Genomic DNA, 14,836 nt, shown 5'->3' with positions numbered 1-14,836 from the left:
TTTTTAAATTACAAATTATCTTCAATTCATGTGAACTTTGTAATACAGAGTTCTTCAACCATGTATCACTGTACATAACAAGAGATGGCAGTTAAAGTGCAATTGAAGTGAGACTTGAAGTGCCTAAAAGGGACTGGCAGCAGGCACATGCAGGTTTCATCTACACTACAGCATGTATTACATTGCTCTCTGTATGTGTGTGTATGTGTGTGTGTGTGTTGTGAAAATAAAGGGTTCCTGCCAGAGACATGCAAGGGGCAGCATGCATCACTTGTTCTCTCTGCCACGGGCAAAGCTTTGGATTCACTCTGCCGCTACTGGAAACACTCTCCCAGTCACTGTCATATGTGTGGGTGTGTATGTGTCTATGTATGCGCATACAATGAATGGCTAATCTCAGTGGATAGATGGAGCAATCTATTCCAGTTTATACAATACAATCCTTTACAAACTGAACAGTAGTTGTCAGTAAAGGATATACAGTGTGTGGGCAGGATTTACAGCTGAATAAAATAAATGACTTTACACAGTGACTGGTAGAGAGGTCAGAAAACTTGGCAACAAATGAAAATTGTACAAATTTAGAGCTCACTTAGAGTTGAGGGTTTCTGTGTGTGGAGGTGGGGGGAGGTCAAGCAAAACATGCACATTTCACATTAGCTGGGGATTCAGTTAAAACAGATGCAGTAAAATAAGATCTCCAAAAAATTACAAACCATCTACATGTGGATGTTGCAGACATATGGTTTATAGCAGCAAATTTTTGGATTTTTGGTTGGTTCGAAGAACAACCAGAGAGATTGACCAAGCCGGTTGTCATGGGTGGACACAGAGGATTCATAGTGCATTTTGATTGGGTGGAATCGCAGGAAGTAGTAGATGTTGGGGGGGGAGAAGGGGGGTTGGGCGAAGTAGATTACAGTAGATCGTCGTTTAGTTTGTGGACGATTTAAAGAAAGCATGTAAAAAGATAAAAACAAGAAAGAAATCAACAGTCATTACAGAAACAAGTTAACACAGAAGCAGGTTTCGGTCTGCAGATTCTGTACATTGATATAGTAAGGATACCAAGGATCAAGACAGCAGGGGATTGTTCGAGAACTGTATGAATTCTAAATAAATAAATATGTCTGTATACCAATATGAAGACCAACCAGTCAGAGGATTGTAATAAGAATCTGGCTAGAGCATCAATTTAAGCCTTGAAAGGGCTTGAATCATTGGTATCCTGTTTCCTCAGACACAACTGGAAGGCAAAGTGTCTTCATCTCATAGCTTGATAAGGGCTGTGCAGCTCTTAAATATGGTTTTGTAAATACTGTACAAATCTGACTTTATGTGTTCAAACAGAACACAAAGCAACATTTTTTCTTGTGACATTCTTGCAGATTATTTTCTCCCAAAAGCCAATAAATAAATTGTACAGATGTTAGTGCTAAACTAGCAAACAAGCATTTTTCTCTCATCCAGACTCTGCATGATTTTTTTTCTTGTTTACTCCACTTGAAATATTCTGAACTTGCATGGATATATCTTTGCCTCAGTTTGTGTCGCCCTAGGCAAAATCATTCAGGTTTCCATAGAAGTAAATGGTTAACTGAGAGAATATTATAATAATGGAAGTTTAATGCAATCTCAGAACCCTGAGATTACTTTTGGGTAATTTCTATAAACATACTGTATATCTGCATATGAATGCCGATAATTAATTTAAAAAAAAAGTGCATTTAAAAGAGAAATCATCCTCATGTTCTGTCTGAACACACCTTTAGAATAATTTACAAATTTAAAAAAATGTTTACAAATGACAACTTCCCTACATATATGCATCTTCACATACTGTACATACTAGCACACTTATTGTTTTACTGCCATGTGCTACCTTGTTTGTTGTTTTAATTGCACAATATATGGCTTTAGGGTCACAATAGGTAAAGCTAACTCAGGCAGCCATATTGGGGGTCAAATATTGGGAAAGAAAAGCTGAAACAAGTGTGTTTAGCTGTCAACTTCAAACTCTAAATAAACCAGCATTGTTTTTAGTGATGATGGGTGTCTATATTACAATATGTTACTAAGCCTGATAATGTGGTCAGATATCATGTTGCTCAGCCAGTTAACTGAACTACCTGCTATCTTATTATCACTGGCTCAAAACAATGTAGTGCACTGTGTAGCAATAATGTAATGCTAACACTAATCTGGTTAATCAGGCACCTTACTAGTTATATATTTTCTTTTCTAGATGAATTGTTTGAGTCACTTGTGTGCAGTCAGATGTCCTGTGGACCTTCAAGATTTCAGCTGTATCTACTAACAGATGTCTGATACAACTGCAAAGCCTCTATTGGCGGACCAGAGACGCAATCTGATAATTTGATTGGCTATTGGGGTTGCCTGCAGAAGCTGTGCACTGGCTCGCTACAGAGCCAGTGCACAGAGCATGCTACAGAGCATCGGCATACTTCCTGCCTTGCTGTCAGTGGCTCAGTGCTGGCTAGCAGGAGTCTGGTCTCTTCTTGTCCCACCAACTGGGACAATTATATAAGACTTTCAAGAGATGTTCGTGCATGACTGAGCAATGCAATGCTTAACAGTGGCCTCTAACTCATGCTCTCCTCTTACTCCTTGTCTTGTCTACTGTATGTGTTTTAGACAATGTGACAGATGTATAAACCCACAGACACATGCTGAAGCTCACCTAACAAATAGTCATAGGAGCTCAACAAACATTGCTAATACAGTATCATGTCTGTCTGTTTACAGTTTGACTCCTCTGTAAAGATATCTCAAACATACAGACATGCACACACATGCCTCAGATCCTGGTACTTACCCCAAGCTCGGTAACCAGAATGTCAGTGATGCTGCCCAGAACTGTCACACAGTCAAAAATATTCCAGGCATCTTTAAAATAATTCTGCGAATATGACAAGAGAGACACGAGAAGAAAGAGAAAATAGAGGAAGGAGGAGGTGCAAATAGGGAGGGTGGTGAGGTGACATATGAAGACAGCAAGACAGTAAAATGTAGAAGAACATGGATGTCACAGGGATAAAAAGGAAATGGACGATGCAGGGGGATGGAGCGCGGCCAGACCACATTAAAATAACGTGGAAACGGATATGGTAGGTTTGAATTAAAATGAAGATGATGCAGGAAGAGAATGAGATGTACAGAAAGAGACAGAGAGAATAAAAGACAGAAAGAGAACAAGAAAGTGAAAAAAAGAGGCATGTCAGTGTCCGACAGAAAGAGGAAAGGAATCAGATAAGACAAATGGACCGTCAGTGACGGCACGTTGGATGGATGCCAGAAGACAAGCTAGGGACAACTTGTACTGCATCAGAACACTACACCAGCCATCAAACATCACATACTGTAATATCTCTGGACATCATAAACTAAACTGACACAAAGTCAGACTGAATTCCTTCAAAAATGCTCATAAGAATAGGTTATCATATCCCTCAGCTATGTGTAATTTCAATCGTCAACACATTTATCCAGAGATATACAGAATTTTAATTTTTAATCTTAAAAGTAGAGCAACCCAAAGAGAAAGAGGGATAGTAAGGAACAAACAGTGATAAGCGAGGTCTGCTTCTTTTGCTCTCCTACATACTGCCTGCAGCCAAACTGTGCATTAGACAAGTGGCGGGACATGGAGGGAGCAAGGGAGGCGGCTATTAAAATAAACCACCTTGACAAACACAAACACAGACGTCTCTGAGGCCTGGTGTTATTTGTGTGCATACTGTGTGTGTTTGAGGGCCAGATTCAAATCCTATCCTGTTTAATCTCCACCCTCACTGTAATCTTTGCTTTTTTTTTTTAAACCGCCTATCTGTCACTCATTCTCGTCGCTCTAATTACTCCATTACTGTTCCCCCTCTGTCTTGTATCTTTTCCTTACAATCATCCCATCCTCAGTTTGTCCTCTTCAGCCGCCTTCTCTTTCCTCTGCAGCTCCGATAACAGCACTCTTTCCTGCTGACGTTTGGCAGTTTTCAATTTCTTTGCATCTTTGCTTTTTTACTTTTTACAGCTCATTATTTCCCCCAAAGTTTCTCCTTAAATATGTACGAAATAATGCACAACAGAAAATGTGTCCCAGTGTGACTAAATAATGGAAGCGGCTGCGATGAAGACCTCGACAACATGAAACAGAATGGCATCTCATTTGCTGAATCCATTGTTCACTATGTCTTAGTCTCTTTCCGCGCATTGTTTTGGTTATTGGGAATGCAGGCGTATTTAGTGTTACTATTCTCACCCAAGATTGTTCAGTTTGAAGCACCAAAGATTGCGTAGGGTGAAGCTGTTTATTTCAATATTTAAAGAAAAAGCAGTGGATTACAGAAATAATAATCAATGTTGGAATCTAATTCCACAAATATTATAATATTAATAATATTAGTTTAGCCTAATACATATCTGCAACTGTGCAAAATACAATTAACAGACATGCATGACTTGCTGTCATTGGTCACTGGCCTAAATAACAGGGTAAAAATATTTGCTGGATGAATCTCAGCCAGTGGTTCTGCATTTTGTCTGTCAGAGGCCGTACATATCACCTCAATGTTGTACACTGGCCTGGTAGCCATTAATAATAATGTGGAGAGAGTGACACCATGTAATAATAATAATAATAATAATATAACAACAGAATTTCAGCACTTTCCAGAGACACAGTAGAGCACTACATCCTCACCACACACACACACACACACACACACACACACACACACACACACACTCCCACACACACACACACACACACACACACACACACACACACACACACACACACACTCACCAGTGCTCCAAAGGCGATGATCTTCAGTACACACTCCATGGAGAAGAGGGAGGTAAACACTATGTTCAGGTTGGCTAACACAGCTTCATAGGTATCAGAAGCTCCGTCATACTATAAACAAACATACACATGTACACACAGGCAGCACACACATTCAGACAAAGCAGTGTACGAAAACAAGAGGATGGATTGCCATACACACGGATGAGTGTGTGCATACAGACACAAACACACAAACACACACGGCCAGGGACAAAAAGGAAGGCGAGTATAAAGACATATAAAGAGATACACAGTTCAGCTCATCCAGTGAAGTCATTAAAATGTTTTTATCACAGGAAATAGTGTACACATTAACATCTCAGTAGAACCAACAAAGTGAGTGTTTTTGTTTTGTAACTAAGGTGAAAACAGTGCAAGATAAAGGTACAGAGAGAAAAATTGCCATTAACTTCACAAACTCAATCGTATTTCATGTCATTTTGCTTGTGTGTTTATGTTTATGTCTGCATTACTGTTTGTATGTTTGTAGACGTTTACCTTCATCATCAGCACGACTGTGTTGAGCGCAATCATTGCCATGATAGTATACTCAAATGGCGGCGACACCACAAACTCCCACATTCGGTATTGAAAGCTCAGCTTGTTCTGAGGCATGTGGCGGGTCAAGGGCCTGGCGTTGATGGCAAAGTCTATACAGGCTCTCTGCAAAAGAAGACAAAAAAAAGTTTTGTCCTCATTTTGCTGTAATGTTCTTCTGTGTTCACACTGCAACTTGGCTGTTATTTTGTTTTTTTTTCATGACCAAAAGATTTTTGATTGTTTTTGTGTGTACAAAGCCAAGTAACTAACATAAAATTGTTATTAAAACATACATATTTAAATGTTTATTATTAGGTGGCGAGCTCACATTGCCACAATAATTCTGATGGTAACAAAGGAAAAAGTCAAGTGACATAGTATAAAGAGCCTGAAAGTCTGTGGTGGGTGGAAGGGGGGGAATGGATGGGTCAAACAAACACAGGTCGTTCACCCAGGAAAGTGGGGTTCATTTCCTGTGTGAAACCAAAACTCTATGTTAACTCATTTTGACTGACATATATGATATCTTAACCTTAACCTAATCACATAATTTTTGCGCCTAAACCTTACGAAAATGAAAACTAAACTGCGACTGTTAACAATTTGGATACACAAATGGCCATTTAATGGGATGATAATAGCAGTTGAACCTGATAGTAAGTGTGGCAGGCCCCCTTTAAGAAATCTCTATGAGGTGATAACATCTGAATTGGGTGGTTCCCCCTTTTTTTTTAATATAGTCCATGTTCTCTACGCTGCAGTTACAGTCCTCCCTCTTCCTGCCTTCCTGTCACCCTCCAAGTACTCTCTTATCTCTATTTTCCCTGGCTCCCTTTATCCTTCCTCACCTCGTTCTTTTCCAAACTGTAATCCTCCATCATCTTGTCTCCTTGCTCCTGGAAGGTGATGATGATGAGAGCCACGAAGATGTTGACGAAGAAGAAGGGGAAGACCACGAAGTACACCACGTAAAAGATGGACATCTCCATCCGGTACCCCGGGCTCGGGCCCTGGTTCTCATAGGTCGCATCCACTGAATGCTTCAGCACCCTGCAGAGGAAGAAGGGAGTGGTGGACGATTATATGCTGTCAGAAAGCACATCCGCTGCATGTGACTGCGCATGTTCATGTGTACTCACTGCGGCCACCCCTCTCCGGTTGAGACGGTGAAGAGGGTGAGGAGGGCCCAAGCCACGTTGTCGTAGTGGAAATCGTACTTCTTCCACTCCCGCTTCTGCGCCTTGACTTCGTTATCGCGTTCATACACAAGATACTCGCCCCTGAAATACACATATCACATCATCAGCCCAATAAAGGGGAGAGGTTTTTTTTTTAAAGATGGTCACCGGGATATTTTCACCTCTCAGGGTAAATACATTTGGGTATGTCCTGACCTGCAGTCACGCTCAAACTCTTTGGATTCATCAGTGCAGTAAAAGAAGCGTCCCTTGAAGAGCTGCACGGCCACCACAGCAAAGATGAACATGAAGAGTAAGTAGACGATCAGGATGTTGAGCACATTCTTCAGAGAGTTTACCACACAGTCAAATACAGCCTAAGGATAAAGAAAGAAAAACAGAAAGACACATGTCGGTCATTGTACATGTACACTTGGAATGTATACACTGTACTACATTGGATATACATCTGATTGAAATCATTTGTGTGTTTTAGTTATGATATGTGGCATCAGATGCTTTTAAAAGGTTAAGGGGCAAAACTGTAAAGATGGGTGGAGGGTGGACTATTGCACAATGTTTTTGTAAACTATTAATAACTTTCTCAGAATGCTGTTCAATTTCCCACCCGCCTGAAAATGCCAATGTTTTGCACCACGCGTACCCAATGAGCCAGACTTGCACATGGGTCGACCCGTGCATTACTAATAGACAACAATAAATGACAACTGATGCTTAACCATCATTTCGATTAGATGTCCTTTCTATGTAAACATACCTTGAGTTTGGGAAGACGTTTAATAGTCTTCAGAGGACGCAACACTCTCAGTACCCTCAGAGACTTGATAGTGCTGATGTCTTTTCCCTTACTGCTCCCCCTGTACACACACACACACACACACACACACACACACACACACACACACACAGAAACAGATACACACAGGTGTACACAAACGCACACACGCACACACAAATAAAAAGAGTCAGCAGGTTCAGGTGGATATGACAGGATTAGTCCTCTCGATTCCAAAATGGCAGCGGGCAGCCATTCCTTGATGGTGTTTGTGTCCGAGTTAACTCAAAATGAGTAACTGCGTCTGGGTTATATACATAGCAACACATGCAGCATTGCTATCATATTACGCTTATTTCTAAGTGTGAGGTTAGCATTTTAGCTACATGCTAGAGTTAGGTGGTATTTTACAACTACAGTACATGCTATGGGAACAACTCGTGTCATTCCTGTCTAAATGCTAACTTGTAGCTACACTTGTTTAATGCTTTGCAACGTATTTCAATGCTTTACAAAGATGGCGAAAGCCTCGCCTTGCACATGCCCGGCTAATGGTGAAATAAATTCATGCTGCATTGAAACCTTGCTTTCCATGCTGCAATATTTCTTTTTTTCAGCAGCAGGTTGAGTGATGGAGAAGTCTATTCTACACAGAGACATTTACAGAGAGAGTTTGAGAGCCATGTTAGCAGCTGACTAACGGAAGCCTTATTATAGTGGTAACTTGCAGAAAAATGCTCTCCTGTTAACATAACAAAAGCTTAAAAATGCTCCACATTGTGTTGTCTCTTTAAATTTTAAACATAAGTCACAATTTGGTAGTGTCGCAATGTATGTAAAAGTGGTAAAACTTTGAATGAACAGCCAAACTCTCTCTTTTGGTGACTTAACCACTTCATTTCAATCAACTCTACACTACAACTAGGATAAGCAGGTTTCACAGCATTGTTCAAACAGCATGGAATCTTGTCTTGTGGGCCATTTTGGCAAAGACAAAGATATTTTAGCGAGCATTTCTTGATTGAAATGCTGAGCCAAACCTTTTAAACACTTCTAGGTACGTGTGGGGAAAAAAAAAACCTTTTGTGTTGGTTACACTAAACACTTTTCACAAAGTGGCTAGTTAACAGGCTAGTTAACTGACTACATTCTTTAATACCAAACCAAGAATGAACTTATGCTAAAAAATGGCTGTTCTGAAATTTTAACATGTTTACTTAGATAATTATTAACTAAAATCATGGAAAACTTTATGGTATTTTTAACTCCTTGACACAGTTTTTCTAACTAAACATCTGGTCTAGAGATCGTAGGTTAAGAGAAAAAAGGAAAACTTGACCCACAAAATGATCATTTGTAAATCAATTACTCATTCCGTGTTACCTTGATTTTGTAGGGAAAAAAACCCTCACATGCCTCAGCTTTCTACTCCAAAAAATATCTCCAAGAATCTAAAAATTGACAAAATTCTTGATTAAATGGCATAAACACTATCAAAACTATCTACTTCTAACTACTAACAAACTCTCACATAATTCATTCAGTATAATCCCAGTCCCAAACGCATTTTGCTTTTGGTCAACACAGTCCCCTTTTTCATCAAGAAATTGTTTCATGTTTGGATTCTTAGTTCACCATAAGGGCATGCATGAAAAACACAGTTTTCCTTAATAATTTAATGTAACATACAGTGAGTAATTAATATATAAATGATCATTTTGTGGGGTTAAGTATTCCTTTAAGGTCAAAAGTCACTGACAGTGGTCTTTAGGCGAGAAGGCAGCTGTGTGTACAGTTGTTTGTGTCTTACAGCTGTTATACCAGATGGTAGACTGCTGGTGGCTGTGGGCATGTAGACTTTGTGTGTGCAAGTGTGCACACGTGTAAATGGGTGTGCTGTAAATGCTTATGTATGTGTGTCTGTATGTGAACCACTCCTAGGGTCTGGGATTTTTTTGGTGTCCGTAGTTGTGTCTGCGTGCATTTGTTTGGTCACATTTTCACCTGCCTTTGGTTAAAAATTTCCCAGAAGTTTCCTTGTGTTTTTACTGTGATGAATGAATGATATTTTTCAAACGGCATCAGTGTGATTCAGCTGAGGACCTGATGCAGGTTAACTTGAGGTTTAGTTGTGTTTGAGTCAGAGCTGTTCCATGGTGAACAATGAAAAACAAGGGAAGAACAGACAAGTACAGAAGTCAACTGTGATGGATGAAAAGGAAAAGAGATGTGTGATCAGAAGAACAGGCGCTGAGAGTGCAGAAGGAGAAAATGAAGAGGAAAAAGACAGAGAACTTTACCCGCCGCCGCTGCTGTTGGTCCGAACGGAGAGATGAGAAAGGGTGAGAGACAGTGAGACAAAGAGAGACAAAAAGACAAAGGGTGGGAGGAAGAAACAGAGTGGGACACAGAGAAAAGGAGGGATTTCGAGGGAAAACATCCATATGAGAGACAGAGAAAGAGAGAAAAAGAGAACACAAAGCCTGCTTTTTATCAGCTCAACCCTCCCAGCTATAGACTACCTCTAACAAACACACATACACATCTTATACATTATCACATCTAACACTAACACTCAAGTTATAGACAAACTAGAAAACAGCACTAAAATACTGCCTTCATCTCTGTCATGAGTGATGAATTTACAGACTGTGTGCTGCTTTTGGGAACAACTATTACTAATAGTATTTATCTGGAAAATACCACTGGAAAAACTATTCTAACTGTATAAATAATTTAATTGCATTTTTTGATTATTCCACTAAAATGTACAAATCTTGCTTATTTCACTTGGATCAACAACCAACTTTTAAAATCTGTAAACTAGCACTCCTTTTAAATGAACTTTGAGCGGTAACCTAAAGAGTTACACTGTTAAGTCGAAGCTTTAATTTATAATAATGAGAACTCCGAAAAATGCATCAACGTGCCCACGTATAAGCTCATTTTAAGTACATACTGCCTACTAAAACAAGCATTTCCTGGTGAAAAAATATCTCAAAATGTCGAGGTATCCATTTAAGTTAACCAAACTCGCTCAGTTATGAAGTGTGTCTGTGAGTGTCGGGAGCCTGTCCGGACATAAAGCTCAGTCTGGCTGCAGAAATGTGCAGGACGGCAGCACAAGTGGTCCAAGACACCAGCAGCCCTCAGACCAGACTAATTGGATTAAAGGAGCGATAAACATCTCCACTGAGACTGCTGAGCCTTTCTGGAGTGCTGTTTGATTTTCCACCAATTGAATTAAGGCACTATCTGGATGTGTATGAGTCTGTTCTGACTGGTTCGGATCTCCCCATCAGCCATTAGTGTCGTTAACCCCAATCGTAGTTAAATCAGACTTGATTGCTTCAACTGGCTTGATTGATTGTTTTGTGAGTTGGTTGTTATGTTAACATACAGTATTTACCAGCCTTTTCTGTATAATTGCAGTTTTCTCAGCCAACTGCCAGAATAAATGTTGGCAATGTACATTCCTGCAAACCATGGATACATTAAATTTGTATTTATCTATGTAGTAGATATCAAACTTATTATTTCTTTACAATTCAATAATGCAGTGATTAATTTGTGGTAACGTTTATGCAGAAAACAAACAATTATAGTTATGGTTAGGAAAAGATCTGGTGTAGGTGGCACAGTCACGACTGGAGAGGTTTTCAATTCCTATTTTTAACTAAACAACCAATTTTCGTGGTACAATCCAAGCTGGTAACACAGTAATGTCTCAGCAGAAAACAATTGCTTTTTTGGCACTTTCTCAGCAGGAAACACAGGGAAGTCTTTGTAAAAAAACAGAGCTTATTTTGTGGCACTCTCTGTGGTGGAAAAACTGGTTGCTAAAAAACACCAGGTGTCACATGATACACTTTCCGCTCCACCTCCTGGTGCCAAAGTCAGCTTATGTACTAGGTCAGTTTGTAAACCTTGATATGACATGTAAAAAAACTCCAAAAGCATTCAAATGTAACCTTTGTGGTTTGCAGAAACGTACAATGCCAACATTTTTTTCTGACTTACTGACACTTACTTATATTTATTCTCTTTTTAACAATGTAAAAGACACTTTAAATATGTTGCTATGATGTACTGTTTTTGTATTCTCTTTGATTATTTTGAAATTTTCTGTTGAAACACTGGACGGTTCTGGATTTCACTGTGTCTTTGCATACATCTATTAGTCCATAGTTAAGATTTCTCTGGGAGGTACAGACTTAGTCAAAGAGAGAGGAAATAAAGACCCACATATAAATAGGTGACAGAAAAAGAGGACACAGAGGCACACAGATATATAAACACAAACAGAAACAGACAGAAATACACAACTAGAAATTAGGGGGGGAGAGAGTTAGTGAACACACAAAAATGATTCAGAGAGAAAGACTGTAAAAGCCAGTCTTATAGATGGGGCACCATCACTAGAACCCTGGAGCACCTGCCAACTTCATATCTATTTATAGTACAAGCAATTTCTCATATTCATGCTGCAGTCACTACCATTGTGCTACCGAGCAAAGGAGTAGTAGCTAGTTAAATTTCAGTTGTGGTTAAAAAAAGAGAAAAGAAAAAGATTTGTAACATTTGTGTCATCCTCAAGTGCATGCTGCTACAATGTACTTATGTAATGCTGACATTTAGCTTCATCTTAAGGCATGAAAAAATCTTCATTTAAAGTGTGCACTTCGTGTTGCCATAAGTTAGTGGTGAGACCAATGCAATGTAAGGCCGAGTCGAAACAGGATTCAACAAAAAAGCTCACATTTTTCATAGATTCTACAAAAACATCACACCTCCACCAGAGAGGTGGCACAGATACTTGTTCATCTATTGACAATAATCTTGATTTACCATTATGCAATGCAGCCATAGGACATGAAATAAATAAGAAATACAACTCTGAAACAGTAAGACTTACAGGGCATATATTCATTCATAAAATAATTATAGTGATATTATATAAAGATGGATTTTTCTTTTTAAAGTTAATGGATTCTGCCGGTCACAAACTGCAGTGTAGAAGCATGTAGCCATTGTTTACATAAATCTCTATTCGGGAGATCTTAACAGTGAGTTTTAAGAATCATAGTACCTCTGTAATGAGTACCTTATGAGTAAGATTAAAAGATGCATGTCATGTTTTGGGATCTTTTCTTTGCCATATTATATGTAAAATGAACTCTATTGTGCATTGTTCTAAAAGATATTTATTTATTTATTTTTTGGCCAGTATGAAGGAGGAAAATTAAGAAAGATGTCAGGTGTTGCTATGAACATTGGAAGAGTTGAAGGGATGGACAAGGAGCAAAGACGAATGTGGAGATAATTATAAGTATGAACAGCTAGGTATTCTGAAGTCTTTTCAGTATATTATCAACAGCTGAAGCCTTTACTGCAGTTTAGCTCCCAAGTTTTAAGATAATTTGAAAGTTGATCAGGATTAATCTCCAAACCAATGAATAAACAGGAGCACTGAAGGGACATGTTAGAGAGTATTGTACTGCGAAAATGCAAAGTGGAGGGGTTTCTTTGGTTTACACTTGGTAAACATCCCATCAGTGTATGTCTAAAAGACATCAAGAATTAAGGAAGTATAGTTTATCAAATGCATTATGCAGCATGCTTCAATTATTTATGTCACTTAGGCATTTCCATTTTGATATACATGGGTATGGAGACCTTGTGTTTGTTTGGATACAGACCATCCTCATTGACTGAGTCTATGAATGCTAGTCTCAGTTTTCATTTTCAATTCACTTCCACTGAAATATGACATTTATTCAAGTGCCACAGTATTGGAATACATTGGATGGCAGAGATGGACTAATAGCATAAACAGGTAACTCAGTACATGTTGCTATTTGATTTTGCTGGAAAATGAAAAAATCTTAGCCCACAAACTGCAGTTCCTTAACAAGAGAAGGTTTTGTTCCATATCAATGGTGAAGTAGCGATCACACAGGTCTCACTAAATGTTGACATTTACAGCAAGCTAACATGGTACTAAGCTCATACCATGCAAAATTTGCTTTGAGTGAAATTACAAATGGTCACTTACTTGCACAGTAAACATGTGGCAAGATCAACCTAGCTAGTATTTTTTTGTTTTCTGACAGAAAAAGCAAGTATCTTGGTCTCCATGTGAGGATGCTTCTTATGTCAACTACATCTACAACCCCCACCTTTCAGTTGTACACACACAACAACACAAAAACTAAACATTTGTGTGTTTCGTGTGCCATGTGTGCCATGTCTGTGCACACATGACACACAAAAACTAAACGTTTGTGTGGCATGTGTGCACAGACATAGTTTTTTCCTGAAAATAGATTGGAATTTTAAAGTCATAAATTCATGCACAACCTTATATTTCTGCAGATGACCTTTGAGAACTTTTGTTGGAGGTTACAGCATCACCATGGTAAACTAATTGTACAGTGTGTCTTCAGACTACAGCAATGTCACATTACATGGCACACACACTGACTGCAGTCCTTAAGGTCTGCTTCACTTTATATTCTCCCCACCCATGCAGAAGCATGACAGCAAATCCTTAAACTCACAATTCATGCTTTGTGCCCAGCATAGTGCTCATAAACTAAGCCCTAACTTAACCCAGTTATGCAAATTTAACTGTATTTTATCCACACAGTCATGCAGATTGAGTAGGGTTTAAAGTACCTGCTTTGCCGTGGAGAAAGGCGTGGAGATTTTTGAGAGCCAGCTCAGCATGACCTGGCCAGGCTTTGCATGGGGCCTTTAACTCTAGAACGCCCTGGGCACTAAAGGGTTACAGGTGCAAAGGGTGGTCCTCACCTCTCACAGGGGGAAGAAGAGGTGGGGAGGAAGGGGATGCTGGGATACTTTTTTTTTTAATTGTTGGGGCATAGGGTGTTGGTGAAGGGGCTTAGAAATGGCAGGACTGCAGGAGCGAAGCTGATTGAGAGAGAAAATGCAGGAGAAATAGCCAACTGTCGAGGATTGGCCATTTGTAAGCATGAGTAGGAATAGGTGTGATAGAGGAAGGGACAGGAGACAAGAGAATATAGAAATGTATGTAATAGAAAGGTATGAAATAAGAGAAGTGGGAGAGAGAGAGTAAGAGAAAGAAGAGGCAGAGAGAGCCTGAATTGAGCCATGGGTGATTAAAGCAGAACAGGGGAGGCTGTACTCCAAGGTGCCAGTGAGGCAGTAGATAGGCAGGAGAGAGGGAGGAGCAAGGAGGGAAGAGAGGTGGACAACAGGAGGCAGGAGGGAGACTTACGTGAAGGCGAAGGCCACCAGAGCACCACTAACCACTATAAAGTCAAGGATGTTCCACAAGTCCCGGAAATAAGAGCCCTGGTGCAAGACCAGCCCCAGATCCACCATCTGCAGGAAGAAAAGAGAAGCTGATTATGAGATGTGGGTATTGATGAGCAATGAGCAGTTTGGCTCCAGTGTGCAATGGAAAGCATCTAA

At 39.6% G+C, this 14,836-nt stretch overlaps 1 protein-coding gene across 19 annotated transcripts in view; it reads right to left on the bottom strand.

The window, feature by feature from the left end:
* cacna1aa (calcium voltage-gated channel subunit alpha1 Aa) overlaps positions 1 to 14,836 on the bottom strand; it is a 101,222-nt gene that overhangs the window by 33,749 nt on the left and 52,637 nt on the right. For 15 of the 19 annotated variants that reach the window (XM_088069199.1, XM_088069189.1, XM_088069190.1 and 12 more), the window contains 8 exons: positions 14,640 to 14,746; positions 7,361 to 7,460; positions 6,799 to 6,959; positions 6,544 to 6,684; positions 6,253 to 6,454; positions 5,363 to 5,527; positions 4,823 to 4,933; positions 2,837 to 2,920 (listed from right to left, as the gene is read on the bottom strand). In XM_088069199.1, coding sequence (XP_087925325.1) covers positions 2,837 to 2,920; positions 4,823 to 4,933; positions 5,363 to 5,527; positions 6,253 to 6,454; positions 6,544 to 6,684; positions 6,799 to 6,959; positions 7,361 to 7,460; positions 14,640 to 14,746 — 1,071 coding nt within the window. Of the gene's footprint in view, positions 1 to 716; positions 720 to 2,836; positions 2,921 to 4,822; positions 4,934 to 5,362; positions 5,528 to 6,252; positions 6,455 to 6,543; positions 6,685 to 6,798; positions 6,960 to 7,360; positions 7,461 to 14,639; positions 14,747 to 14,836 lie in introns of all 19 variants that reach the window. The other 4 variants (XM_088069193.1, XM_088069183.1, XM_088069195.1 and 1 more) reach the window with 1 other exon arrangement.

The sequence above is a fragment of the Plectropomus leopardus genome, chromosome 18, assembly GCF_026936395.1.
Source record: "Plectropomus leopardus strain MGB_pleo_1.0 chromosome 18, ASM2693639v1, whole genome shotgun sequence".
In the NCBI taxonomy this organism is placed as follows: domain Eukaryota; kingdom Metazoa; phylum Chordata; class Actinopteri; order Perciformes; family Serranidae; genus Plectropomus; species Plectropomus leopardus.
This window is presented reverse-complemented; position numbering and strand designations above follow the sequence as displayed.